Below are 27464 nucleotides of genomic sequence, written 5' to 3'. Positions count from 1 at the left end.
CACCCCAGAATGTTGAAACACCCAAACAGGGCATCAAAGCAAATCCTCTGACTCAGCCCTTGGTATGAGGTCAGCCCATATGCTCTGCAGGAACTGGAGTCCAGCTGATGCTCTAGTGTTCTAGTATTGATATGCCAGAAAAAGCCAAAAAGCCTAGCAGGTGAGTGCCACCAACCTTTGTAATAATCAGCATGCTCTTACTTAGATGCCTTCCTAACAGATTTTGCTTAGATCAAATTTTTATTTGTATTTGAAAACCCCAGACAGTGGGGGACAGTAGAGGAATACTGGCAAAAAAGTTTGTTCTAGTAGGGACACAAACTTGTATTTTACCAAATCAGCTCATACATTGGTATCTTACAGAAACCTACAAGACCCAAATAATTTAAAGAGAAAACTAGATCCAAATTTATCAACAGAGTTTTAATATTAGAAAAAAGCAGGAGCCAGAGTCTTTAAACATTATATTAAATGCAAACTTATCCATATTCACCAGCTCGATGCTACCCTTGGTATCATCAGGTAGCTCAGGGACTTGATTACAGTCATCATGACAATGCTATAATAAAAGATTATGAATAGCTTGTTACTGACTTGGGAGCAATCTGGAAATCTCATATCATAAAACCAGCATTCAGTCTCTTTAAATTTATTATATTAAAAAAGTTATAAAAACTCTCTGCGTAATTTTTACTGTGCTCCATACACAAGAGAGCCATTATTTAACTCTTCATTTAATTTCCAGATGCTTCATATACACCACATAAAAGGTATCCAGAGAATCCAGGCAGGAAACAGACTTATGGTAGGCAGCTCAAAGGTATGCATGTGTGGAAAATGCCATTAAAGTTATAGCTTATCTAGTGTGCTTTGCTTCCCTAAACTAGAAGTGTTTCAACTCTTTCCACAGGGTTAGCTTCAGGCTGCAAGGCTGATGTCCCTTCAAGTTGTCTGGGAGTGCAGGCGGGCACTGCTTGGGGATCACAGATGTGCTGCCCTCTGAGATGCCAGATGCAGAATCCCTATGTGTTTTCTGCCTTGACATACAGCCAGTGTCCCATTTGGATCCCTTTCCTCATGGGTGCATTGCTGCTTGCCACATTGCAGGGCAAGAGTGCCAGTCTTTGAAGCCCCGCTCTGAACTTACACTGGACTTTTCAGTTTTTCTTTAGCAGAAAAGAGAGAGAAAATATGTGGCTGCAAAGAAAATCTTACCCAGTAGCAATTTCCAGGAGACAAAGCAAAGAGGGCTACCTGCCTCCCAGCAGGAATTTTCAGGTGTGCCATCCCTGTGCCATGGCTCAGGTGTGCCTGGGGAGCCCTCACACTGCAGCTCAGCTGTCCTGGCCCTGGGCCCTGAGTGCATTGTGCATACTCAGAAACCGGAAAGGGGATAAGGAAAAAACATCTCATTTCTTCAAAGTTTCAGTGTTCTTGAGCATTTGAATAGTGAGCCCTGTTGTCCTTCTTCCCAGAAATACACATTATTGCAAAGAAAATTTCAGAAGAAAGAAAAAGTGTTTGAGCAATGGCCAGTATGGCCCAGGCAAGAGGGATGTGAGCACTGTTTCAACACCCACTGCAATTCACCAGGCTTGAGAAATCCTGATTGCTGGGAAACACAACACAAATTGTCCCTGCAACTGCTTTTACCAGGTTGTTCTGTCCTTTTCCTAATTCAAACTGCAATTACAGAGATGATAAAGTGGAAAATAAATATATATGCAGCAGCTGAGAAAAACCAATTAGTTTTGCACTGGTGAGAAATAATGCAGGACTTCTTGTGTTTTTAACAAAGTGGCTCTCAATGTATTGTAATGTATCTTCATGACCCAAATATACTTAGGAAGAGCATGACAATGAAATGTATGTTGGAAGTGTAATAAAGGAACTAATGCAGTAAAGTTACTATATTTTATGAGTAGAAGAAAACAATTAAAATGATATCCAGGTAGTAACTTAGCAGCCAAATGTCATAGCTGTCTCTTTTGCTGCCGAAATATGTGTACTCTCTTCCTAACAGTCTCTTTCCCCAAGGAAAAATAAATGTATCTAAGAAATACTTGTTAGCAATGCAATTACAGGCTTAATTCCCCAACCAGCTTCAGACATCATAAAAACAAAACCAAGCAGAAGCCCTTTGCAATTGCAGTGGAAAAGAGAAAACCACTAGGTGTTCAGAGAAAGATAATATATTTTTATAACAAAAGCTGACACAGTCTTTGACAGTAACATTTGACATGACATTGGCATTAGTTTTTCAACTGCACTGTCTTTTTCTTTTCAGCTACAGAATGAAAAACTTCTTCTAAGGTTTGGCTGTGCTACTCCTGGACAGGCCTTTTGGGACACTCAGACAGCAAAGTACCTTGCCATACTCCCAGAAAAGCAGAGTAGCTTTGTATCAAAACATTTCTTGGTGCTATTTACTTCTGAAGGTCTGGTCCCTCCAAGGAACTTAATGACAGCTGGGTTATTTGTACAGTGGAGGTTCATCCTTGAGACCTGAGACACTGGGAAGATAATTCTGAGCACTTGTGAAATGTTGGCCTAAGAAAGTGAGATCAAGATAAAAGTTTGAATAAATAAGATAAAAAGGACAAAAAATGCTAAAGGTTGCTTTCCCTCCTTCCCCCATCCCACCACACAGATTAGACCCATATTCCTATCATAGCTTGGAGGAAAAAACCTTCAGGAGGCCTTGCATGGGCCAGAGGAAGTTTGTAGCTGTGCAAGAGTCATGTTTGTGGTGTGAATCCTTTGGGATTCCCATGCTGGTTCTAGGTTCATCCCTATCTCCTCCATCTATCTCCCAGTGCTCCCTGCCCAGCCTGGGCACCCTGGGCTCTCTCACCATCCATAGCAAGGCCTTGAGCTCCTCCAGAGACTCCTGTCTTGGGAGGGGCTGTCTCATTCCACCACTGGCTTCACCAGGAGAAACTCTGGATGCTCTGGAAACTCTGCTCATGTGAGGAGTAGATGTCCTGGCCTGAAGCTCTAGGCTCTGCAGAAGGATTTCTACTTGATTTGGTAGCAGCATATACTTTTACTCTTGGAAGGAGAGGAGTATAACCCAGAGCAGTACCCTGTTCCTGCTAGATCCTCACTCCCAATGCAAGTTTGAGTTTCTTTGGCAAGGGCCTCAAAAATCTTTTTCTCCTCAATGACTTTGTGCAATCTAAAATATCCATGTAAAACATTGCAGATGACTTTTACCCCTCAGTCAGTTACTATCAAAAGTCTCCATTCTTTTGAAAAATTGGCAGCAAACCTAAGATAAAAATATTGATGTTTAAAAATTTAGTATTTTAAAATATTGAACATTAACATCCTTTAATGATTTTTAAATTGGATCAAAATCGGGGTAGATATTTTCCTTTTGACACTCACTTATAATGGGTTACTGCATTGATGGGTTCACAAGAAGAGGAAAGTGGATTTTCTTTAAATCTATCTTGCTTCCAGCCTTGGATCCCAAAATGACACATGGCTGGAAGGCACTGGAGCTTCACTGGGTGGAAAAAGCATATTCTCACTACAAATGTGAAAACTGTAATAACCAAGCCCCAGAAATCACAAATGCCTGGATCCGCAGGTTGCTGGTGATGTAGTACAGAGCTACTAAAGCTGATGCCAGAGGAAGGTAGAGAAACTCTTTGCAGATGATCCTCAAGATGTCTCATGGCTCATAAAAATGATCTACTTCAGTGGCATTTTCAATTAATAGATGCACTGATTTTTCCTCTGTACATTTAAGCTGTCAGTATCTGCTCCCATAATGACAGGATGAGAGGGATTGGATTTTCTTCATGTTTAAAGTGTAGCTGATTAAAGTTGAAATGGGATCAAGGATATGCTTTTTTACTAATGGAGATTTTGGATAATAATGACAAAGAGCTTTCAATTGCAAAAGCCAGTGTGATGCCTCACGTGTCTGTATTGGATGAAAATCTTGAGAAATGTCCTTGACTAGGGTCATTAAAACTGGTATGATTGGATTTGTGGCATTTTTAATGTAGGCTCAGAAACAAACTACATTATTATTGAAAGCCTGGGATGAATTTATTGAGATGATATGAATAATTTTTCGGAAACAGAACTTCCACCGACAGCTGCTGTCTCTCTCTTAATGAGTTTCAGAGTCTGATAAAGAGGAAACCCAAGTCTTTGTGGATAGCTCAGAAGGGATTTCTTTCTATCCTGCCTCACAGCCTGTCTCCTGAGAAGCACAGCCATCAGTACTAACAATAATAAACACAAAACAGAAGTCTAGATTAAATGCTGTGAATGATCTATGGCTTTCTTTTACTGGTATGCACCTGAGGCTCAAGATCCTCTTGCAAAATGATGGAAGCTCATCTATCTCACTAACAAAAGTTACATGCCTACAGTGATTTGAAACAGAAACTGGCTTTACCTGTAATCTTCTGAAGTGGATTTTAAATTTTCCTTAATTGAAGGTGCTTAGACTTGATACTTTGGCTTAGCACCCTAGAAAAGCTGAGATCCACTGCAAATCAGGTTCCAGGTCAGGTTTATTTTTCTGATATCCTGAGTCTGCAAAAGGATGTTGCTATTTGGTAATTTCTGAAGGAAAGATAAGTTGAGATGCTTACAGAGACACTGCAATAATGGTGACACTTATGGGATGGGGAGCCAGGAGAATCTCTCACTGGGTGTGAATTATAGGCCTGTGTCAGGTTCTGGGTTGCCCAGCTGGAAAGGCCATCTACATTTTCCTCCCTTACACCCTCTTGGCAGCAGAATAAAGTTGCTCCTTGGTGGGGTGACAAGAAATGTGGTACTTCTGTTTTGTAAGATTTCTGCAAATGCCCTGGGTCCATACTACACATCCTTGGACCTGAATCTCTTCTCAAACCAGCCTTGCTGGACAAAAACATTTTCAGGTCCAGCATGTGGCATCAACTTTAAAAAACATTAAAGAGCAACATTTTACAGTTCCAGTGAAGATAGGAAGTTCCAGGAATGAGTAATAAAATCAGTCTCTTCCACCTAATAAGAGTGCATAAGCGGGTATAAGAACCTGGGAAAAGGCTCTCAAGAAAAGGGCATTTGAGCAGCAAAGATGACAGCACATTGTGGAAAAAATATGCATTTCTGCTATGGCTGTGCAGAAAAATGCCTGATATACAGTCAGCTCCTTGGCTCACAGGTTCCAGGGAAATGTTTGCACAGCTCACATGTGGGAGGCAACATGTGGATCTCTGATGGCATAAGCCCAATTATTTACTTTTGTATGTACAAATGTGCCACCTGTTCCCATGAATTTCAGAGTACGCACTCTGAGAGCTGAGGGAAGGAAGGGGCAACCCCAGTTCATCATAATGATATTAGAGTACCAGTGGTAAAAAAAGATATTTTTGTTGCAGAATTTTAGTTCAGCCTCCCACTGCCTTGTTCTCATCTCTCCCACGAAAGCAGTGCACAGGTAGTGAGTGCTCTCACTCACAGTCTGCTTCTGCCAGAATAATGATATGGTAAAACACAACCAACACCTGTGAGAGATTTCCCATTAGTGCTGAAGCAAATGTCTGAGGTCAGGCTGTGAGAGAGGTGAGGCTGGAGGGCTTCTCCTCCCCTCCAGGGACTGCAGCTGTTGATAGAACTAACAAACTGAATAAGGCAGAAATAACAACCTGCAGTCCTTCCTGCTGAAATGAAGATTTCAATAACCTGTGCTGCAAATGGCAATAATAAGCAGCCTCTTCTGTTTCGAACCATTAGGAGAGAAGATGCCAGGGGAAAAAATCAGTCCTTGGAGTGATTGTTCAGATTAAAAGGCTTGCACAAAGCTGGAGTGAGGGAGGTTGACTTTCCTCCCAAGCCAAGCATGCAGAAAGGCAAACAGGGGTTTGGCTGTTTCCAGGCAAATACAGCAGTTTTAATGACCTTGGTTCTCTCTTTCAGTGCATCCACGTGAGCTCCTTTGTGCACGTCCGCGTGTGCTGGACCCTGGGCCTGGGAGAGCACGCACCCCCTGCGTGACCAAAGAGCAGATCCAGCATCAAACATGGAAGGAAAAAAAGAAAAACAGGGAGGGAGGCCCAAAGTCTCCAATCTGACATGCTCAGCAAGTTACTGGTTGGCATGGGAATGACACCACCAGCATAAGGAAAAAAGCTTTCCCTCGCAGCTTCTCTCAGGTTTATTGGGAAGATTATTCAAACATTTTCATTTTAAAATATTTGGCAGAGACTTCTGCAGAAGTCAAGAGGACATTTCTGCCCATATCACTTCAGACAGAGAAAAGAGAGTTTAAAGGGAAAAAACAAGCAGAAACCCATTGACTTTCTTCATGGCTACTGAAAGGGGTCTTGAAAGAACTTGCCTTGTGAGTGAGAAGGACACCAAGAAGTACTCCTTGGCCCTAGACAGGTAACACAACTCTTTGTTTCCTTCACTGACATTTCTGTGTCAGAGCAATATGAGATCACCAATCTGCCGACCGATTGCAGGAGTCAAAGTCTGGAGAGTTTCATCATGCATACATTTTACTACTTTCAAAATGTTTTGTTCAATTTTTTTCTTCCAAAACTTTCTTATTAGATATTTGAAGCGTTTACTAGACAGCAGTCTGATATGTCTGTGTCTGTGATGGATTGAACCAATCTACTGTTGAAGCAAGTGTCTCTTGCTATGTATTTTATAAACTTAGTAGATTTATTGTAGGATGCAAAACCTCATGGATTATGCTGCAGTTTTAGGCTGAATTATAATTGTGATATTGACACCATGTTTGGTTCAAGGCTCCTTCATGCTTGAATGTCTGAATTATCCATTTGGTTTGTAAAAAAGGCAATGCTTTATTCTTGTGGATTGTCTGTTGGGCTTAGAGTTAATGTAACTCTTGTATGCCGGAGGTCTGGTGAGTAAATGTTTTCTTGAGTGAGGAAAGATCTTCTGTGTGGGATCTCAGCACCTCAGTCCTGAGGTGCCGAGCCACCGAGACCACCCTTGGGGGGCTCGGGAGTCCTGGAATGTTGCCAGAAGTGTCTGGTGGCTGGACTTTTATCCTACACAGGAGACGACACCTGTATGAGGATAGGAGGACTTCACCGGGGTGAATGGTGAAGGGATTAGTTAATTAGAGGGTGAGACACAGGGTTTAGGATTTATGTACAGGGGGGTTTAGAGAAGTAAGATGGAGGAATTGGGGCGTGTCCTGTCCTTCTTCTTCTTCTTCTTCTCCTCCATCTTCTATGGTGATGGTGGCACTTTAGGATTGGTCATTACTAAAAGTGCACCGGGCAATAAGAATAAATGGTATTGGGGAAAAATGATAAATATTGTACACGTAACAATGGGTATAAAGATAGGTGGCTGCCCGGAGGGCAGCACAGTGTGCTCATGGCTGACTGCTGAGCAGACCTCTGTTGGGCTGGAAGAAAATCTTTTAGATAAACAATTAATAAACTTAAAAACAGAAAGAAGAACTGAAGCCTCTTCTCGTTCTTTGATACGCGGGCTGCCCCAAGGCCACTCCGGGCCTTTCCAGGCCCTTCAAACAGCCGAAAACTGGACACTTCTGAAAACATATGATACTGTAGATGGGGTTAAAAAAAGAGTATAAATGTCCATCACAAAATAGTTTTGTAGTTTACCTTTTTTCATTCTTCCTCTTAACTTAGACTAGCAAGTATTTTTAAAAGAAAATAGCTGCTCAGTTACAGCTTAGCACCTCTTGACATTTCCATTATCTCATTGGTTTTCAGTTTATTTATTGCTTGGCTCTCTTAAAACATGTGGGACAGAAACTTGGCGTAAACACTGTCAGTTCAAATGGAAATCTGTCTCTTCATGTTCTTACACTGGGGTCAGTGCCATCGTATTTTAGTCATTTTAACGTCTGGGTTATTATTTAAATATTATTTCATGGCTCCATAAATATAGATGGCACTGTCCAAAATGACTTCTGTGATAATATTTATATTTCAAAAAGATCCCATATGATTCTGCAGTTCATTTTAGTTATTTGGGACAGTGTTTTTTTTAAAGTTTGCAATTTTGTGTGCACAGCTTCAGTGCTTGAGGTTCTTAGGCCCCTTGCAACCTCTGGACACAGAGGACAAAACTGGACAAACCCTTTATATGGTCCCCTGAGACAGGGACAGCTGTTAGGCTGCCTGGTGAGGAAGCATTTTTCCCCTGGATCACTGGTTATGGGGAATATCCTGGCTAACCATAAGGGCAGGATGCACACTGGGGGCAAGAATCCCTGGCCTCTGATCCTCCCATCTGAGAGCTGACACACTTTCTGGAGTCAATTTTTTTCTGATAATTATTTCTTAATTTAGGATTGAAATTAGTTGCGATGAATTGCTGCAGCAATTGCGGTTTTTGGACTGATGCTGCAGCTACATGCAATAGCGCCTGAGCTGGAGGGCTGGTCCCAGGAGGGCTCTACAGTGGTGGTCCTGAGGTGGCTGAATGATGGAGGAGGTAGCTCTGCAAAATGAAGAGGACTTGTCATCCAGCCATGTGGCTTTTGTAGTGCTTCTCCATTTTGCTTTTTCTGCCAGATGAAATTTGATTAACTGCACAATTTAATTACTCTGTTCCAGAAATTACCAGAAATGGGGGCTGAGAGCCAGAGTCTCCCTCCCTCCTGTTGGAAAGAGCTGGTAGCACAGGGGAAGCCCTTGCCCTGCTTCCCATTGCACCCAGCAGCTTGCGGTGCCAGCCCAGTGACCTAGTATGCAATCTCAGTGACCCGGGGTGCCAGCCCAGTGACACAGGGTGCCAGCCCAGTGACCCAGGGTGCCAGCTCAGTGACACAGGGTGCCAGCCTAGTGATCTGGGGTGCCAGCCCAGTGACACAGGGTGCCAGCTCATTGATCCAGGGTGCCAGCCCAGTGACGCAGGGTGCCAGCCCATGAGCCACAGCCAGCCCATGAGGGGATGCAGCCCTCTGGGCCTGGGCTCACATAGCAGCTGCCTTAAGCCAACAGTAGCAATAGGCTCATCTTAGCCTTTGGTATAAATTACCACATTTTTCTGTCCCCCATGTGTAGCCTTAATGAGCAGCTCTAGTGCTTTCAACAGAATGTATTTTGCACACAGATTGCCTATTTCCTTGCCATCCCCCAGCCTCTTTCTTTTTAATAAATGCCATCATTACAATACACAGGGAACAAAACTAGTTTTATCTTGACCATGTGAGTACGAAGCCTGAAAGCTGACCCCTTTCCCTGCACTCGGGGTTGTGGAAGAGAGTGTTTTGCACGTGCCAGACCTGTCTGTATTCACTAGATAGTTTGGATGCATTAAGGCTTTCCATGTCAAACTTGAAATGCTTAAAAGTGGGTGGGCTTCAACTGAGCCCTCTCAAGTCAGTTGTAGGTTTATAGTACAATTCATATTGGGAGAGACCTTAAGAATGTCTCTGGTTCACCCAAGAGATTGAATAATGTTGCTCAGGGTTGTCTCCAGTCTAGTCTTGAAAAAAATCTCTCAGGATAGAAACTCCACAACCTTCCTGGGCAATCTGCTTCAACAGGGTATTAACTTCACAATCTTTTTTTCTTACCCTCATATTCAATTGGAACTTTTTTCAATTTATGACCAATGACCTCATCCTTACTCCATGTAGAGCAATAAAGCTCCATCTTCTCAATAGCCTCCTCAGGAATATTGGCAGGTTGCATCTGGGTGCTCACAAAAAGTCCAGTCCCCCAGAAGTGCTCCAGCCTTTAATTATCCAGGTCACCCTCTGCTGAACCTGCTCTGATTTACTGATCCTTCCTGTGCTAAGGACCCCAAAGCAGGACATGATATTGTAGATATGGTCTCACAAATCTGTCTGTCCCAGGTGGAGGACTTTATATTTGTTCTTGTGAAATTGAACAGCTCCTGTTGAGCTCTTCCTCCTGACTGCTCATGGCAGCCTTGCCCTCCAATCTGTCAGCTGCACCTCAGGTTGGCATCATCTGCCACCATGATCAGGGTGCCCTACACCTCCTCCTCCAGGAAACAGAGGAAGGCATCACACAGGATGGGTCTCAGGAAACAGAGGAAGGCATCACACAGGATGGGTCTCAGGGCAGGACACCACTTCCCACCAGGCTTGAGGAAGGTTATGAACCATGGTGGTTTCAGGGTCTGAAGCTGAGCACTCAGAACCTCCTGCTTCATGCAAAACGTGTTGTCCGTAAGTCATACAGCATCTGTCTTTAAATTAGATGTGAACTAGGTCTCTGAGATAGTTTTGTATGGCCTTTTCACAGTCAATGGTGGTATTAAAAGAGAGTAAGTTCTTCTAATGACTAATCACTCATATTCTATTTTTTTCTATTTGTTATCACCTATATAGTGATCTAGATAACCCTTTATCATGGTTTAGGTAATGGTTTGACCAAATTCTTCAAGTTTCCATAAATGAAGACAGGCAAGAGTTTTTTTATTTCTTGCTGGCAACAGATCACTTTAAATTGACCAGAAATATTCAATATTCTACTTCATAAATCAGTGGATTTGCATCTGATTGTGCCAGCTATGCTATGAGCTAGATTTTGCGTTGATCCAGCATAGATTTCTTATTATGTTTTTTATCTGTTTTATATTGAGATTTTGAATACTGTCACACAAGTGAAACTCAAGGCTTTAAGTCTCAAAGTTTTGGTTTTTATTTTGTCTCTGAGACAAGAGACAAGGTGGGGAAAAACCCAGGGGCGGAAAATGCTGATAGCAGGAAAGTTGTGTGGAAATGTTAGGGTTTGTCTTCATGCAGAAGTTTTAAACATAGGGCATTTACTTGTAGATTTTCTTGTCTATAGGCCTTGGACTCCTAATTGGTTCCTGTGTGCCAGGCCCATACCAGCAAGCAAAAGGTTTGAAGTGAACCTGGGAGATGATTTCTTCAGATGAAGAGTGATTTTCTATAGCAAGCACATAAGAAATATTTTGTTCTTTTTTTCCTTTCCTGCAGGTGATATGAAAGCTCTTACGAGATCAGAGTCCTCATCAAAAATAGGCTTTCCACCACTCCTTATCCTTTACAGAATCAATGCTCAGGAAGATGATGAGTGGTTTCTTGTGATCTCTGGACTGTTTTAGCTGAGGGCCCTGTGGTTGCCTCCTTTGCACTGGCTTGCCAGCTGGCCCAGTAGCACACAGCAACTCAGCAGACTCAGCACACCCAAACCCAGTGCCTGTGCCCCCCTGCAGCTGACACCAGCACCCTGCAGAATGGGCTGTGGCTTCCCAGCACTGGCAATATGCCATCTCCATCATGCCCGATTCAGTTTTGCCCACTTCATCTCAAAAAGAAAATTAGAAACAAGGTAGTGAGTTACATGAAACAGAAATTAAATAGCTGGGGCATCAGCTCAGAAAATTGATGGTTCAGAGGTATAACAATGATACATAAAATCATGAATGATGGGAGGCAGGTAAACAGGGAATAGTCAGTCATTTCTAACGATATTAGAACTAATTAAAATAGCAGGCAGACAGCTCCAGAGTGACAAAAGATGCATTATTTTTACACACATCATAATTAAACTGTGGTACTCAATACTTTCAAGCCAGCTGGGTTTGTGGAATAAAGATCTGTAAAGAGATGTTGGACAGGAGCTCTGGTTCAGAACTGGGGAGCAGTAACTCTCTGGGAATGTTCCTCTTTGGTACTTTGACCTTATGTATTCTTTCATGTTCATGACAGAATTTGCATGCTTGGCTACCAGCGCCTCTGGTCTGTCTCCAGGCAGCTATTATTATAGGAGAAGGAAAACTCTTCAGGCCTGTATTGTTATAGTGTTATGGAGAAGGAAAACTTTTGACAATACATTTATGCATACAGGGCCAGGCCCTCAAAATGAGGCACATAAGATAACTAAGGCATGAATTCCTATCTACTGGAGATCTAAAAGTATGCAATCATATAAATATTTGCCTTTATTTTGTGCCTACAGTAAGGAAAAGGAGAAACTGGATGGCCAGGTTATTAACAGGGTCTTAACTACCTTGAAAATATTCAAGATTGGTACATCAATTGAAATCAGAATGGTGCCAGCATAAGGGAGGTGACTATGGCTTTGATAAATTTTTCTCTGAAGGTAGTTTCATTATCCTTTCAGGCACCAGAAAATTACTGTTTTCCCTCATGAAGGAGATGATCTCCTGTGGAAAGAGCAGTGATTCCACATTTTCCTCTTGTGGCTGGGGAACTCATAATGGTCTAGGAGGATAGCAATTATTCCCACAAGCCCGCAGATCAAGGCACCCAGCAGACCAAGTGAAAATAAACAGAAAGGAAGTTGTAATAAAAAGCTTTTGCTAATGATTTGTGTGAAATCTGCAATATGTATTAATATTCTCTGCTTCTCCCTTCCAGCCATGACTCAGTAGGAGCCTTTCAGTGACATTCCCCTGACTATCTTTTTTACAAAGAAAAGAGAATTTGAAATGGAGAAAAGATTATTTTTTATTCTGTGACTCTGCAATATGCTGGCACAGAGACCTGAAGCTCAAAGGCTACATCTTGCTCTAAAACACTGTGAAGGAGTTTCTGGTCTAACAGAGCTGATCTTTGCACCTTAAGCTTTTGATTCACATTTTATAAAACTGCCTCCTAGATTCTTAGATTCTTTTAATTAGTGGCAGGCAGCTTTTTAAAGAGAAAAATAATGGTTACACACAGGAGCTGGCAGGAGTTTTCCCAACTCATCAGGCCAGATGCTCTTCTGCAAGTTCAAAGGGAGCAGTGAATGCTCGCCACCTCTGGCAACCAGGGCACTTCTATTTAGGTACCCTTTAGACAGAAAAATGTGACATTTGTGGGTTTATACAGTCTCTGTTTGCTTTTGCATCTGTCCAGCAAGATCTGGGGACAGAGCTTTCCTGCCCCTCAGTGATGCCCTGAGGCTTTGTTAGTTGACAGAGACACTGAAAGACAAAAAACAAAAGAGAGTGAGATCACAGAGCGACCTATTTTGTTAACAACAAGGAAAGGACTTGGTGGCTCAGAATATGCAATGGTAATTTTGGCATTCCTGCCTGAGAGGCTGTTGAGCTGATCATGACTCATGTCATTAAGATGATTTTAATGTTCAATGCCAGATGATGAAAATTGAGGTAAGGGGAAATTAATTTTACATGAAAACGATAGAAAAGCATTGGAAGTTAACTCCAGAGAGAGATCATGAGAAAGAAAACCTTGCCTGCCCTGATCTCCAGGGGAGAGTGAGAGAACTACAGCATTTTATTCAGCCATCTGGAAGGAATTAATTTGTGGTACCTTCTGTGTCTAATTCATCAGTAAAATATTGTACAAAAATGACACAGTGAACCCGATAAATGGAAAACTAAAGGACTGGAGAAGGACTGGCTGGTGGGGACCCCAGCTGCCAGATGGGCAACTCGTTCCCTAGACAGTCCAACTCCTATTTGTTTGTTGATGTGAGGAAAATAAAGGAAAATGCTGACAAAAGGACAGAAAATTCCCTGTCTCCAAGCATCAGACTTTAAATGTGACCAGTTGCTGTTTGACACAAGCTCCTCACGTACAGGGGGATCAGTCACCTCCACTGAGCAAACAGAGACCACATGCTAACCTGGCTGGGAAACTGGCTGACTCAGGGGAACATGGCACCCTTGGCACATCTCAATATTTACAGAACCAAATCCACATTGATTATCTGCACTTGCAGGGCTGGGCTGCCAAGGTGGGTCAGCTCTTCTTTCGTCAGTACCTCTGTGATTTGGATGAACACAAAAGGCCGAGACATCAGCTCTGCAGGTGCCTTTGCCTCTTGCCCATCAGTGTGGGGCATCTGGCAGGACTTCAAACCTGCTGAGCAGCTGCAGCCCCCTCAGGCCACCCAAAAGAAGCAGCTGGAAAAAGCTTGTGATTTCAGTACAGTTTTTTTTCTGGACAGACTACTGCAGGTTGGCAGCCACCAGCTAATTTCTTTCCAGTGAGAATTCAGGCATCTTGACACTTCTACAAACAGTGCAGAAACGCTAGAGAAAGTCACCAGGATTCGTGTTACTTCCTGGAGCACAGGTTTCCTTCAGCTGAAGAAACAATTCTTCCTAGTCCCAGAGGAAAGTCTGAAGTCAAAATGGGGGAAAGCCACTGTTATCACTGGGGCAACTAAGCCCAGTCCCACATCCTGTCCCCAGACTAATTTGGAAAAAAAGCAGTGGAGTTTGCTGTGTTCCTGGGTAGCCCCTGCACACACAGACCTCAAACAGCTGCACCATGTGGTTTAGGGACTGTGCATGTGCATCTTGGCAGAATTCTCCTTCTGGTGCCACAGGACCAGTGCACTCATCACATCAGGAGCACCTCTGGCAACAAGTGTTGTATTGGGAGGGACAGAATGGTTTTGAGTCCCCCTGGGAGGGGGTTTAGAGGGTTTTTTTGCAATCTGGGCTCTTTTCTGTTGAGAGAAAAGGAGAAGGGTGGTTTGCTCAGCAAACCACCTTGGGGCCTCCCAGGGGAGTCTCTTGGTTGCTCTGCTGAGAGCACCAAACATCGTGGTCATCCAGGAGCTTCCGGAGCTGCTGTGCAACGAGCTTGGGCCCAGACCTCTGTACCTCCACCCTGTGGTTCCTGTGCAGGAACCCTGAGAGGCACAATACTGAGGGTTTGTGGCAGAGCAGACTTGGCTGAAAAATCACTTCGTGATGGAGCAATGCTTAAAGAGCCATTTCTGCTGGACTTCTCCTCTTACCATGAACTCAGTGGCATAAACGGTGTACTGTGGGTTATATGTACTATGGAGAGTGATTTTTGAAGGAAAACTATGATTTTTGATGAAAACTATGAACTATGATTTTTTAATACCTTTGAGATTTTTTGACAAATATTTTCAATGCTCAGACTCTTCTGGAATATTGGTAGATTTTGTACATATGTGGAAATTTGAGATAAAATAGTTCTATGTGCAAAGAGAGGAGAGAAATATTTTCAGCTGATTATATTTAAGAAAAAGAAGTTTGGGGTGGTTTTTTGACTAGTTTTCCTGACAAAGCTATTGGGAATAAAATCCTGATTTTTTTTTTAGTAGAATTTTTCCATGTTGTGCTTAACTTGGTAGCTATTTGCATGAGGTACAATTTCTTCAAAGTCGTGTAGTGTGTGTGAGATACACAGCCTCAGAAAGCCACCCTGTGCTTCATAAACTGCTAAATGATGTAGGAGAGCCCAAAGAGCTGGGAAACACAGCCAGAACACTCATTTCATGTGCAGCTCCCTCCCACAGAGCCTTGCTTGTGTGAGCAAGCCTCTTCTGTGACCTGCTCTGCTGTTCCCAATGCTGCTTTTATCCTTTGAAAGCATTAATTACATCATTTCTGGGACAGTAGGGACAGATGCCTGAATAACGAGGGTTTTTCTTTTTTAACCTCCCATTTCTTTCTATCCCAAAGGATGAACTGGCATCAGAAGAATTCAAATGAAGAGAGGCAGCAGCAGGAAGCAGAAGTTACAGGAGCTAATCCAGCATATCACTGTCACAGCTACTCCCAGGCCTATGAGAACAGACAGAGGGAGCAGCATCAAGCCAGGAGGAAGCTCTGTGTAGCATCAGTAATTTGCACCTTCTTCATGATTGCTGAGATAACAGGGAAGTATGTGTGCTCAAAAAGAGCCCAGTCTGGTGCCCAGCACAGGCACATCCCTGCCTTGAGTGCACCCTACTGCAGGGACCATGCCTGGGGTGAAGCCACCTGGCACTAAACAACTCTCCTTTGTCCCTGGTCATTAAAAGAACTGGGGGGAGGACAGGGTTTAAGTGAAATTATCAAAATATTTTCATATATTCACTCAAGGATTTCATCTGGGTAGGAATACAAAGACCAGTTAATGGTCTGAACTGTTCTTCCAGGTCTTTAAGCTTGACTGATGCATGTCTTGGCATCACAAAGGTTTTCTAATAAATTGAGCTATATCCTTTAAAAAGATTAAAAGATTTTACATATTTATCTAGGCCAATGAGACCTCAGCACTGATAGAGGCTGCTAGCAGTAGGATCTGAAAATAAATGCAAGAGTCTTTTCAAAATCCAGGGAAATCCAGGGCCAGATTCACCATCTGTTTTTCTACAGCTAAGTCAATGTATTTATATCAGGGCATGTTCATCTTTTAAATTGGCCTGCTGGTGTGCCTCTGGATCAATGGAAGATTATTCCCCTACCTAATTAGCTTTCATTTCTGGACCCACCCTACAACATCCAATATAAATATTTGGCTTGCTCATAGAGTATTGGCTTTCATTTTGTCTCACTGCTCTGCTCTCTCCATGGATTCTGTGATATTTATATCCACCCGATAGCTCCTGGCTCTTTAATTTGCCCTTCCCTGCAGTGAGCTGAGGTAAGCGAGGCATGGGGAATCCCACAGACTTTTGCCATATGTGTTCCAGCAGATGTAACAAAAATCAGCCAGGAAGGCCTCTGAAACCCATATTTTCCCAGCTCAGACATCTCTGGAGCCCCATGAAAGTGAAACAGAAAGGCTTTGTCTTCCTTGCAAGTGAGAAGTGGAGGCACTGAAAGAGTTGCTGCATTTCTGCCTTCTCCTCTGGCTACCAAACCCAGCAGGGACTTCTCCAGCTCTTCCCTCCCCCGTGCTCCCTCTGCATGGAGCCCTGTTGTTTGTAGGTCACCTGCATTTCCCCCAGGAAAACCAGTGCATGCTGCTAATCCCCATGCAGTAATTCCCAGGGCCAGAAGTAATGCATTATTAACAAAACCATCTAATCAGTAGGCTTAAGTTTGGTGAATGTGGCTGTGCTAGAGGGTAATTGGAAGGACAGATGATATGTTAACTAAATGTTTCGTTTTGCTTAATGAATCATGCAGCTTTTTTGCAGTGACAGCTTAAGTAACAGGCTTGAAGACCGTTTTGCTTCAGACCATTAAACTTTGACAAACCAGTTATTAACTGCAGTTACAGACAGCTCTCTGTGGAGATTTTTGTAATTATGAACCATACATTTAATATTTTTAATCATTAGGCAAGACTGCTGTGCCTGATGATTGACCATTGAGTGACTGACAATTTCTACTGCTTGTGGTCTATAAATCTATAAACATCCATTACAGGCAATGGTGAGTCTTAAAGGCCACTTGTAGGGAGTATTGATAAAAAGCTGTAAAAGCCTTTAACTATGACACTTATTTTACTCCTGAAGATAAAGAGTATCTTCCCCTCCCTTCCTTGCCCCCTGAGGGCAAACAGCTTCGACCTTTCCATGATATTTTTCTCAAACCATCTGTGCTGGCCATTTCTGCTTTCCCACATGGGGCACTGCTGGTTGAGCCTGACACACCACTAACTGTCTTGGAAAGACATTTACCTTCTGTTCTTCTAAGGCAGTTCCATCACAATCTCCACAGATCTGAAGATAACAGTCAGACCAGTGCTACCCAGTGTGGAGCCCAGCTATAAAAGTGCTTTCCAAAGATTTTTGGTGATTAAGAACCAATGGATTTCAAAGCACTTCCACTTGGGCAGTAGAAAGAGAGATGAACACTGCATGTGGCCTCATGTCAGAGCAGGACAGAAAAACTTGATCAGTGAGACAAGTTGCTCAGTTAAGCAGACTGAGATCTCTGAAACTCACCCAAGGCATTAGTTATGCCAGCAGTACATAAAATAATAATTTGCAAACATTTTTCAAAGGCAGTAGGCTAGCAGCTAGCTTTTGAGATGCTGTCCCACAGAAATAGAAACAGAAAATAGAAATGGAAATAGAGTATATAAAATGCAATAGGGTTTTGCCCACAGCTTGTGATCTACATATTTGTTTGCTGAAAGAAACCTGATGCCTGGGTTATTAACATCTGGGCACTACCAGACAAGCCTTCTTCCCCCTGCTCAGCAGAACCACCTTCCTCTTGAGATACAGTTATCCTGAAAACAGTGGAAGTCTAAGAGATGTGCCATGACCAAAAAGTATGTGTGCATTTTCACTTGAACATGCTCTGGGAAATACTTATTCAGGTGAATTTTTCATTTTACCACAAGGAATGAGATGCCCCCAAATTCTGCAGCCATGTTTTCTCCCTTTTGGGAAGTAACTTTGAGCAAAATTCGGTGCTGAAAAAACTTATGGTGTTAGGTATTCTAATCTAAAATATGCATACAGGAGGAAATTAAACAGAGAGTCCATCCTGCTGGCATGAAAAAGCTCCAACTATAAGGAAACAAGAGATATATCTACATGTCCTTTTGGCAGTGATATGCTGCCAAAGATTTGGATGAGGCATTTTATGATGTTTTTCAGGATTCATTAATTTTCATACAGGTTGTGGCCAGGAGAAATGAGTGAGGTGAAATTAATTAAATGACTGAAGAATGAAAATGCATTGGCAAATGCAGAAGCTAAGTGTTTTGGCTTTGTTATTTCACATCCACTTGTTTACATTTGTGCTTTGATGAAAAGATTCCTCTGCTGTAATGTGTTGGAAGGACAGTGTCCTGCCTGGGACCCTTGTCTTCTGCAGCCACAAGGAGCTGGGGCTGTTTAATGTAAACTTTGAGTTTATTTGGATTTGACTTTACCCCTGAGATATGGCTAGAAGAATTTGGCAAAATAACGATATTTGGCTTACTGAGTAAAAGAAATGAGAATTAAAATATCCCAAAAATATTTTAATTTGGTGGGTTTTTCCTTTAGAATCCACTTAAATCCAAACTTTCACAGAGTAAAATGATATTCAGCCACATTTTTGAGCTCTGGCAGGAAAGTTAAGTCATGCATTACAGATTCAAAATGATAGATTGGTTCTGAGAACAGAACATTTTTCTCTATGCCCTCACTAAAATGGCTGATTGCTTATCACAGTTCTTCTATAGGGATCTTTCCATGTATTCCTGTTTTAGTGTTGCCTGTGACAGATACACAGTCAGGCAGGAGGAAGAACATGCATATTTTCCTGCAACAAATAGGAAATTAATCCCACAAGCTAGGTCTCTGAACTGTTGTACATACATAAAAATATCAGTGTTCTGTGAAAAGATAGTGGGAGGATACTGGAAATGTGATGCTTAATATGGAATTTCATAAAAATATGGCTTTTCACAAAAAAAAAATCTGATATTAAAATAGTCAAACAGTACAATAGCAATGTAACTACAGAACTAATGTATCACAACTCTCATTTTTCTTAGGTCTCTCTCTAACTAAGAAATTTGGCTTATGTATTTCTATTAATTCATCCCTTTCACTGCACGAACAAGGTACAAACTGAAATCATCTTTGAAGAGGTTTGGGTCTTGTGTATGATGGCCAAGAATTGAGTGTTCCCTTTGATTCTCAGCAGAACAGGCCTTGAGCTGGCTCTGGCTGGCTCAGAGCCGTGACCCCGCGGTGTTTGTTTCACACAGGCGGGCACATCGCGGGCAGCCTGGCCGTGCTCAGCGACGCGGCGCACATCCTGGTGGACCTCACCGGCTTCCTCATCAGCCTCCTCTCGCTGTGCCTCACCTCCAAACCTCCCACCAAACAGTGCACCTTTGGCTGGCACCGAGCAGGTAGCAAACATGTCCTGTTACGAACGTGAGGAATGGGAAAAGGAAGTTATCCCAGCCAGGGACTGGAGAATGTCCTGATGTCCAACGTGGGACTGAAGGCGTTTAGAGACAGTGTGCTAATGCTCCCACAGATCTCAGGACATGAAACATGGTAAAACAGTGAATTTCAAAGAAGTAAGGAGTCACTCCTTATCTAAAAGCATGTCTTTCAGTTCATTATTTACCACAGTTTTGGGTTGGTGCTAACTTTGGTTGAAATAACAGCAACTTCTCTCAGTGACTTGAGTATGTGGAGGACTGGGCTCTCAACTTGTTATGAAACAAGTTTCTATAAAAACAACAATAACCACAAAAATTAGGGTTTTCTCAGTTTCTAAAGCAAATGATTAAATAATTTTTAAAAGTTCACAATGTTACATTTGTAGAAAAGTGAGATCCTTTAACATTTACCCTTTTCTAGATTTTCTCCTTTCATATCTCTTTATTACTGTTGGGTTTTTTAGATGCAAACAGGTTTTTAAAGTACTCTGTCCTTGACCTAAACCACCCATTTTACAGATGATACCTAACACCAAAAGCCTGACAATCAAACACAAGTGTTTTTACAAAAGACAAGACACTAGCAAAATGCTAACCATGAGAATAATTTTCTGGGAGTGTGAGTCAGTTCAAGATTTAGACACGTAAATATCTATGCCTACATGCACATGAGCACCTTTAAGCACAGGGTCCAAGTATCTGATATATTCAACAGAAATCTTGGCTCCATTCAGCCTCCTAAACATGGAAGTCCAGTGTTACATCCATAGGATGTCAGAGGTCTAGGCATGGGAATGGCAGCTCTTGCACAAGACCTGTAGGAGCCTGCACAAGGTGCCAAGCACAAAATCAGGGCCTGTCAAATGTGACCAGACACTCATAGCTCAAAACCAGTCAGTGTTCCCAGTCAGCCAGTGAAGGAGGGAACTGTGTCAATCACCATTAATTTGATGTCCACAGAGGGAGCTTAGACACTTTAGGTAGTGCCTACAGGTAGGCCATTTAGTTGTCTCTATCCGAAAATAAGTCTCATGTTGGATGTCTCAGAGCTCAGTTTTGTTGCTTATATATAATGATTTGTGCCATTTGAAATCCAGTTGTCACTCTGGAAGTCTGTGGGTCAATGATACACCCTGTGTCAGGCCATGCATGGAGGTGTCCGTGTACCTCAAACGACTCCAGACACCTGTGCACTAGAACCAAAGACTCAGATGATAAATGCTTCAAGGATGTTCAGCAGCAAAGGCCAGAAACAGATTCTGATTCGAATATCTGTAGGCCAGGGTTGGTTGTAGCTGCACAGAGTACCAGGCATGTGCCACCCTCATCCTGCCTTTCTGCAGCTCCCTAAGTGTATCCTACCTGCTCTGCTGGGTGAGTGGAAGGTTCAGCATGGCCCAAGCATGGCTGGCATTATGGAGACAGCACACAGCTGAATTTTGCAGCCTTAGTAAACTACAACTTAACATCAGTTGATTTACCATTACCTTTCACATTTATTATCTCTTATCCTGGGGGGAGAAAAGTGAAAGAGATACCTCTCTTGATGATGTAGGCAGGCTCAGCCACTTCATGTAACTTCATCCTCAGTCTGAACTAAATTATTTTTATTTTGTCATTGCAATGCAGAACTTCAAAACCAATCCTTTATTGCCCTTTTTATCCTGGTAGTGAAAGAGCCTTGCATCAAATGTTAGAAGTTATTTAATTGTATTCCACGATTGTTATCCTGTTTCTTGCTTATTTTCCCAGCTGTATTCTCAGTTTAATATGCAGGTGGGCACCTTAATAGAGCAGCTGAGGGCAGTCAGGTGGCAAAGTCACTCTCCACTGACTAGCAAGGTCTTTCAGGTGCAGCCCTCCATGACACAGGAAGATGTTTCTTCACTGCTTCTCTCAGACTGATAGATATTGTCATGAAAAGACTCTTCATGGCAGTGCTCAGGTTTAGCCATCTGAATGCCTCCTGCCCTCCATGCCAAAGCAGTGCAGCTACTTCCACAAACACAGAAACACAATATTGAAAAAGATTGATAGTGTGAGCCAAACTATTTTCAGTTACAAAACCTTTCTTGCACCTTAATTCTCCTCAGCTGTACTCAGAGATTCCCACCCAATCCTACACTATTGTTTGCTGTGCTCTGTTAGTGCCAGCAGTTCTGAAAAAACAAACTGAGAACATCTCAAGTGAAGTATTTAGTGCTGCTGAACTGATCTGTAAGGCTTAACTAAACTTTTGCCAAGATACTCCATTGAAAATTAATATGTAAATATGATCACTAACATGTTCTGTTATTGAAGATATGCATAAATCCACACAGGTGGATACATGTGTTCACAAGAGCTCTTGGCTGCTTTCATGGCAATGATAGCATGGCCATCAACACCTTCAGTTTGCAGGGGTTCAACCTGCAACTTGCAGAAAAAAAAAATGGTATGATTTATGTCTGCTTCTATCTACATTTAAGCAAAACTAAATTCCCCTCTTAGTGCACTTTGATTTATTATTTTCCAGTTTTAGGCAAAACAGTCATTTGATAAGCTTTTGCAGCCTGCAAAAGAAGGGATGCCCATAAAATTATATTAAAAATCATAAGCTTTTTTAATGGCTTGTCAGTGGAGGCCTGTGCAAGTGCTTTCTGGCTGTCTACTGCCTTTCACTTTACTGTGAGCTTGCATTTTCTTTGGTATTATCTCAGTTGTTCTCATTTACCCATTCAAGTCACATGGCAATTACTAGTTCCATATCCTATTAAAAGCATGCTGCATGTTCATATGCACTTCCCTGGACCTCTCCCATAACAGTGCAATAAAAGCTGGCCTTGGGGACTGGATTTATTTGAGCTCAACTCAAAGCCAATAGAGACAAAATTAAATTTTGCTACCCCGGGGAAAAAATAACTTCTTTTGTTCTCGTCACAGCTGGTGGCACAAAAATGACTTTGTGGCATTGGCAGAATGAGTTCCAGGATAAGTTTTGCTGACAGGACCTCGTTGAGAGCTGCTACTGTCTCTCTGAAAGGTGAAGTGGTGAGAGGTGTGTAGGAACAGGGGAGGCTGTGCCTCTCTCCTTCCTTCAAACCTCTGCTCCTGTGATAATCTTGTTGGGAGAGGAGGGCTGGTCTTTATGGGTTTCACACCACAGACAAACTCCTTTTGCTCCTCCCAGAACTCCCCAAATGATCTTTTACACCTCTCCAATTTCTTAGAATGTTGCGTGAACTCAGCACTGGAAAGGGGACAGAAGTAGGGGCAGGTAGAACAGGATTAGGCCACCACATGCACAGGGTTACCCTGGACAGCCACTGGATTTGCTGTGGTCAGAAAGGAGCTTGGCCCATTCTTTGTGAGCTTTAAGGCTGCCAGCATACAAGAAGCAGCTCTCCTGACTGTAAAGCTCATACACCTGGAACTATTATCATCAACCTCTTAAAATTTTTTGCTTTCCTATTCTGACTGTTAAAATCAGATTTTTTTCATTCCTAGAAATTCTGGGAGCTTTGATGTCTATGATCATAGTTTGGATGGTGACTGGTGTGTTGATATATTTGGCTTGCATGAGGCTGCTACACCCGGATTATGATATTGATGCTACAGTGATGCTCATTACCTCTGCTTGTGCTGTGCTCACCAACATCCTGTAAGTTCTTTTGTTCTCCTCTCATGTGACATTGGAACCTTGAACATGCTGCTGTAATTCAATTTAAAAAACTATAGAGAGATAATGGCCTCAAAAATATTACGTGTTTATGAGCTCCATGAGGATATGGAAGGGGGTCCAAAAAAGAGGTCCTGCTACTCATTGGAAGTTGCAGTTGTTCTCCTCCTTTCTGTTAGCTGCCACACTGGGAAGGAAAATTATGAATCTACAAACCCCAGGAGAAGATTAATCTCCATCTCACTTTTTATTAGATGTCAGAATATTCAAGAACTCTCTAGAAAATGAGGCCTCAATAATTACCCCATTCACAGACTTTCCTGATTATGCAAATCACTGAAAACCTAGGAACTGTCTGCTCGGCCACCTCTGCATTTCTACTTAATGTGTCAGATTTTACTGTTCAGCATTCAGAAGTGACAGGGGTGGTGATGTGTATGGCCTCACTGCTTTCAGAGATGCAGTGAATCCTCTGATATTTGCAGCTTTCCATCTCTTGCAGGCTAAGCCTGATTCTGCACCAGACCGGCCCTGGGCACAACCACGGGGCACAAGGCAGGGAAGGCACCTCAGCCCCTCTGGAGCCAGCTCTGAGCAATGCCATCCTGCAGGCAGCTTTTGTGCATGCCATTGGAGATCTATTCCAGAGCATTAGTGTGCTAATTAGTGCACTTATCATCTTCTTTAAGGTTGGTTTTATTCGTTCATATGCCTGCCTTGCAATCAGGGATAAGTGCTATTTTCACAGCGTTGTGACACTAGGTACTATGTAAATATTTCCTCTGTCTTAATCATGCACACTGTAATTGTATTACAGAAAATTATTCTTGGGAACTGAAATAACTGTTGAGAGTGTAACCCTTGCATCTTGCTGTTTCAACTGGATACTTTGGTGTCTCCCTTTCTTCATCTGTAGCACCTTCATTCCCTGTGCTGAGGCTCCCTAACTGACAAAGAGGGCCAGCATTCATTCTGTACTAGATAAATGCAATTTATTATTCTTTCATGCTAATTAAAAATGACAATAACCAACAAGAATGAAATTAACAAAGTGGTGTGTTCATATTTTTCTAGCCACAGTACAAAATAGCCGACCCAATCTGCACATTTGTGTTTTCCATCTTTGTTTTGGCAACTACCATCACGATTTTAAGGGATATTTTAACTATATTAATGGAAGGTAGGACCTGATTCCAGAATCAATAATTGCATTTTGATTTTTTTTCTGTTGCTTTATCCATAATGCTTATATATGTTTGAAAAAAAGTATAATAGTACATTTCTGTATCAGTTTCCAATAGTCTCATAATTCTGATCATACTTTAAACCTACTTCTAATTTTAATCAAAATTGTTTTCTATCATTACATTATGCTTACATATATGCCAGTTTTTGTGAAAACCTTTGTACTGGTATTTTGCTAATGAGCTCTGAGTTGCTTTTGTTTGCCATATGTGTAGCATTTCTTTCTATCACCCCTTTGGCATATGAGATGCCTACTCACCTTGTTCATTGTTTACTTCCTTTACCCATGTGAAACATAAGTCTTTGCCAAGAAAAAGTGTTTTGACTGTGCTTTGAACTGTGTCTGTGAAATAGGCTGAGTGCAAGAGATGGAAGTTTAAAAGATTTTTAGTCACCTGAGTCCAGAAAAGCAAGCTGTTGGAGCTTTCCAGTTGCATTCCAGGGCATGGGAATAGACAATTCTCAGCACAGCAGCAGCAAGAAGAACCAGGCTTAGCAATCTTTAATCCTGTCAGCTATGGGCCTGAATATTTGATTTGCAAGGCCAAATGACTTGAGCAGTCACAGATGCATATTTCTGCCTTACCCACATTGAATAATATAATGCAACCTCTTTCTCAGCTGTGAAGGCATGAGGATTAAAAGTAGCTCTAAAAGTGCAGGTTTTATATGAGTACTCAATGTGACTGCCTGTGTGGCTATTTCTCCTCTCTTTCACTTGCACCTACTGCTGTTTCAGGAAATAAAATATCCATTAAAAAATAAAAATAAAATATCTGTTATAAAACATTGTTACAGTAGTTTCATTTGAGGGTTGGTTTGCTTTCAGTGACTGTGAGATAGAGATACTTCCACATAGAAGAGTACCTAGGCAAGAGCATGGCAACTGACTCTATTTTGGCTGCCAAAAAGCAGATCTCTTGGTTACTGAAAAAAAAAAATTAAAAATCAAACTATCAGGAAGGGGGAGCAACCCCTGACACTGAGGAGTCTCTTTCTTAAAGCAGTGACTCCCAGCTTTTGTAAGCAGTGCTGACATGCCACAGTCAGCAGTGCCTGTTCCCCTCTGCACCAAGGCCACTCTCCTCCTGGGAACTCTCTGGGGAGTGTCCTATCTCCTAAGCAGAATATTCTGCCCAGAATTTGCTGAAAAGAAATTGGATGTTGGAGCTGCTGTTTCAGGTTACTGGTCCAAGTGGAGCAGGATGAGTTCATGCTGTTCACAGAGGGATAGGGATGCACTCACAAAAGATGTTGGTGCAAAACTGTGACATGATCTGGCTAAACAGCTCACTACCTGTGTAAACTGGACATTCAGACTTGTCCCCTAAAACAAGCATGAGTCTCAACCCTCCATGGAGAAGTTTAAACCAAGGGATGAGATTATATAGCACAGTGAACTCTGAAATAGATGGGCTTTCCAAAGCATTGAATACTTTTATAAAAATGATACATCTAAGTGAATAAAGGTCCATGATTCATTTTCCTCTATTGATCACAATTCTTATCCCATAAAAATATTGGTTTTCTATCAATTTCTCCTTTTCAGGAACATCAAAAGGATTTGCTTATGATGCTGTAAAAGCAAGAATTTTAACAGTTGAAAAAGTGGAGTCTGTTCACGACCTTCATGTTTGGGCTCTGACAATGAATCAAACTGCTCTCTCTGCTCACATTGCCACAGGTCAGTAAATTTCTGTAAGCAGGGAGTGACTATTTAGCTGCTGTCTAGTAAAGGTCAGTCTTTCTTGATTCAGATTAAGCTGACTGTATATCTGTTACTTGTTTAAAAAAACATCATAATTTTGTTGGAAAATCAAAATCAACAATAATAACAAATAAAGCTCTCAGATCCTCCTCCCAGAAACCTTGTCTAAACAACAGGGACCTCTACTTAGCCCAAAACTTGAAAACTTAAGAGTCTGTGGGACAATGAAGTAAATGGCAAGATATTTAAAATAAATTAAAAGAATTAGACTAAAACCGGATTTTTATCACAATTCTGTCAAACATGAAAACTGTTGATCTCTACAAGAAGATCTTATAGGGCCATTATGCATTCCTGAAGTATCTGCAAAAGTAAAACAGTCTTTAAAACTAGATGGATTTTAGAGGTAGCTCCAGTTCATCTTTTAAAATATTATTTTAAATTGTAGTTCTTATCCCAGTTGACAAACTGTGCATTACTCAGGTCAATTTTCTTATCTGTCTGTAAGCTTTTAATGTATTAGGAAAAAAAAGCCAGCTGTGTTTGGCCAAGGACAGGGCTAGAGGTGAAGTCCTCCACGGAGTCCTCACTTTCCAAAAACAGAGGGTCTATCAGCCACCCAAATCACTTGGCACTGCTGCTACTCCCTGACTGGATGAACTAATCTTTATTAAGTATTTCTGCTTTCCTCCAGTCTTCTGCCAATCTGAATTTCTATGGTGATTACTTAGCTTAACTCTTGCCAAAATTGCATATTCCAACCACATTTGAATGAACAAAGGTTTGCTGACATGGAGGTTCCTGAAAGGAGGATAAAAAGGACAAGAAACGCTTTTCAAACAAACTTCTTGTTAAAAGTTTCTCTCCTAGAAGTATACAATATCTATATTAGCTATCAATGTCTATATTAGAACTATGCAATACCGTAAAGTATTATCAAAATGTATGTTTTGATTATTTTCTTCTTGGTACCTGCAGCAGACTCAACAGACAGCCAGAAGATTTTGAGAGATGTCACCCAAGCCCTGTTTGAGCAGTACAGCTTCCACTCCGTCACCATTCAGATTGAATCAGGGCAGGATCAGAAACCAGACTGTGTCTTCTGCCAAGAGCCCAGGGATTAAAGGGAGCACCGTGCTGTGCCAAATAACCACCACCCCTCTTACAGGTCAATGGAGGCTGTATGTGCTGCTTGAGTGTGATTGATTAACAGCAAATGGTAATTAGCTGACATAGCAAGCCCTGCCATTGCAAGCAGAGCATGGGCTTTTCTTTGTTGGTATCATCTGCCATGAGAGAACAAGGATTAA

The 27464-nt window shown here is 41.9% G+C and overlaps 1 protein-coding gene across 1 annotated transcript; it reads left to right on the top strand.

Moving 5' to 3' along the window:
• Positions 1 to 27464, top strand: SLC30A8 (solute carrier family 30 member 8). Its single transcript, XM_014267520.2, has 9 exons — positions 1 to 160; positions 5929 to 6396; positions 15394 to 15602; positions 19358 to 19504; positions 23030 to 23183; positions 23704 to 23890; positions 24276 to 24381; positions 25996 to 26130; positions 27133 to 27464. Exons 2-9 carry the CDS (start codon positions 6317 to 6319, stop codon positions 27276 to 27278), a joined length of 1164 nt encoding a protein of 387 aa, XP_014122995.2. The 5' UTR covers positions 1 to 160; positions 5929 to 6316; the 3' UTR covers positions 27279 to 27464.

The sequence above is a fragment of the Zonotrichia albicollis genome, chromosome 1 (assembly GCF_047830755.1).
Source record: "Zonotrichia albicollis isolate bZonAlb1 chromosome 1, bZonAlb1.hap1, whole genome shotgun sequence".
Classification (NCBI taxonomy): Eukaryota; Metazoa; Chordata; class Aves; order Passeriformes; family Passerellidae; genus Zonotrichia; species Zonotrichia albicollis.
Note: the sequence above shows the minus strand (reverse complement) of the source record. Positions and strands in the feature narration are given on the sequence as shown.

Coding starts and splice junctions, on each gene's coding strand:
- SLC30A8 (XM_014267520.2), top strand. CDS start 6,317: ATGGCTACTGAAAGGGGTCTTGAAAGAACTTGCCTTGTGAGTGAGAAG. Junction 6,397..15,393: donor TACTCCTTGGCCCTAGACAG/GTAACACAACTC, acceptor TCTATCCCAAAG/GATGAACTGGCATCAGAAGA. Junction 19,505..23,029: donor CTTTGGCTGGCACCGAGCAG/GTAGCAAACATG, acceptor TTTCATTCCTAG/AAATTCTGGGAGCTTTGATG.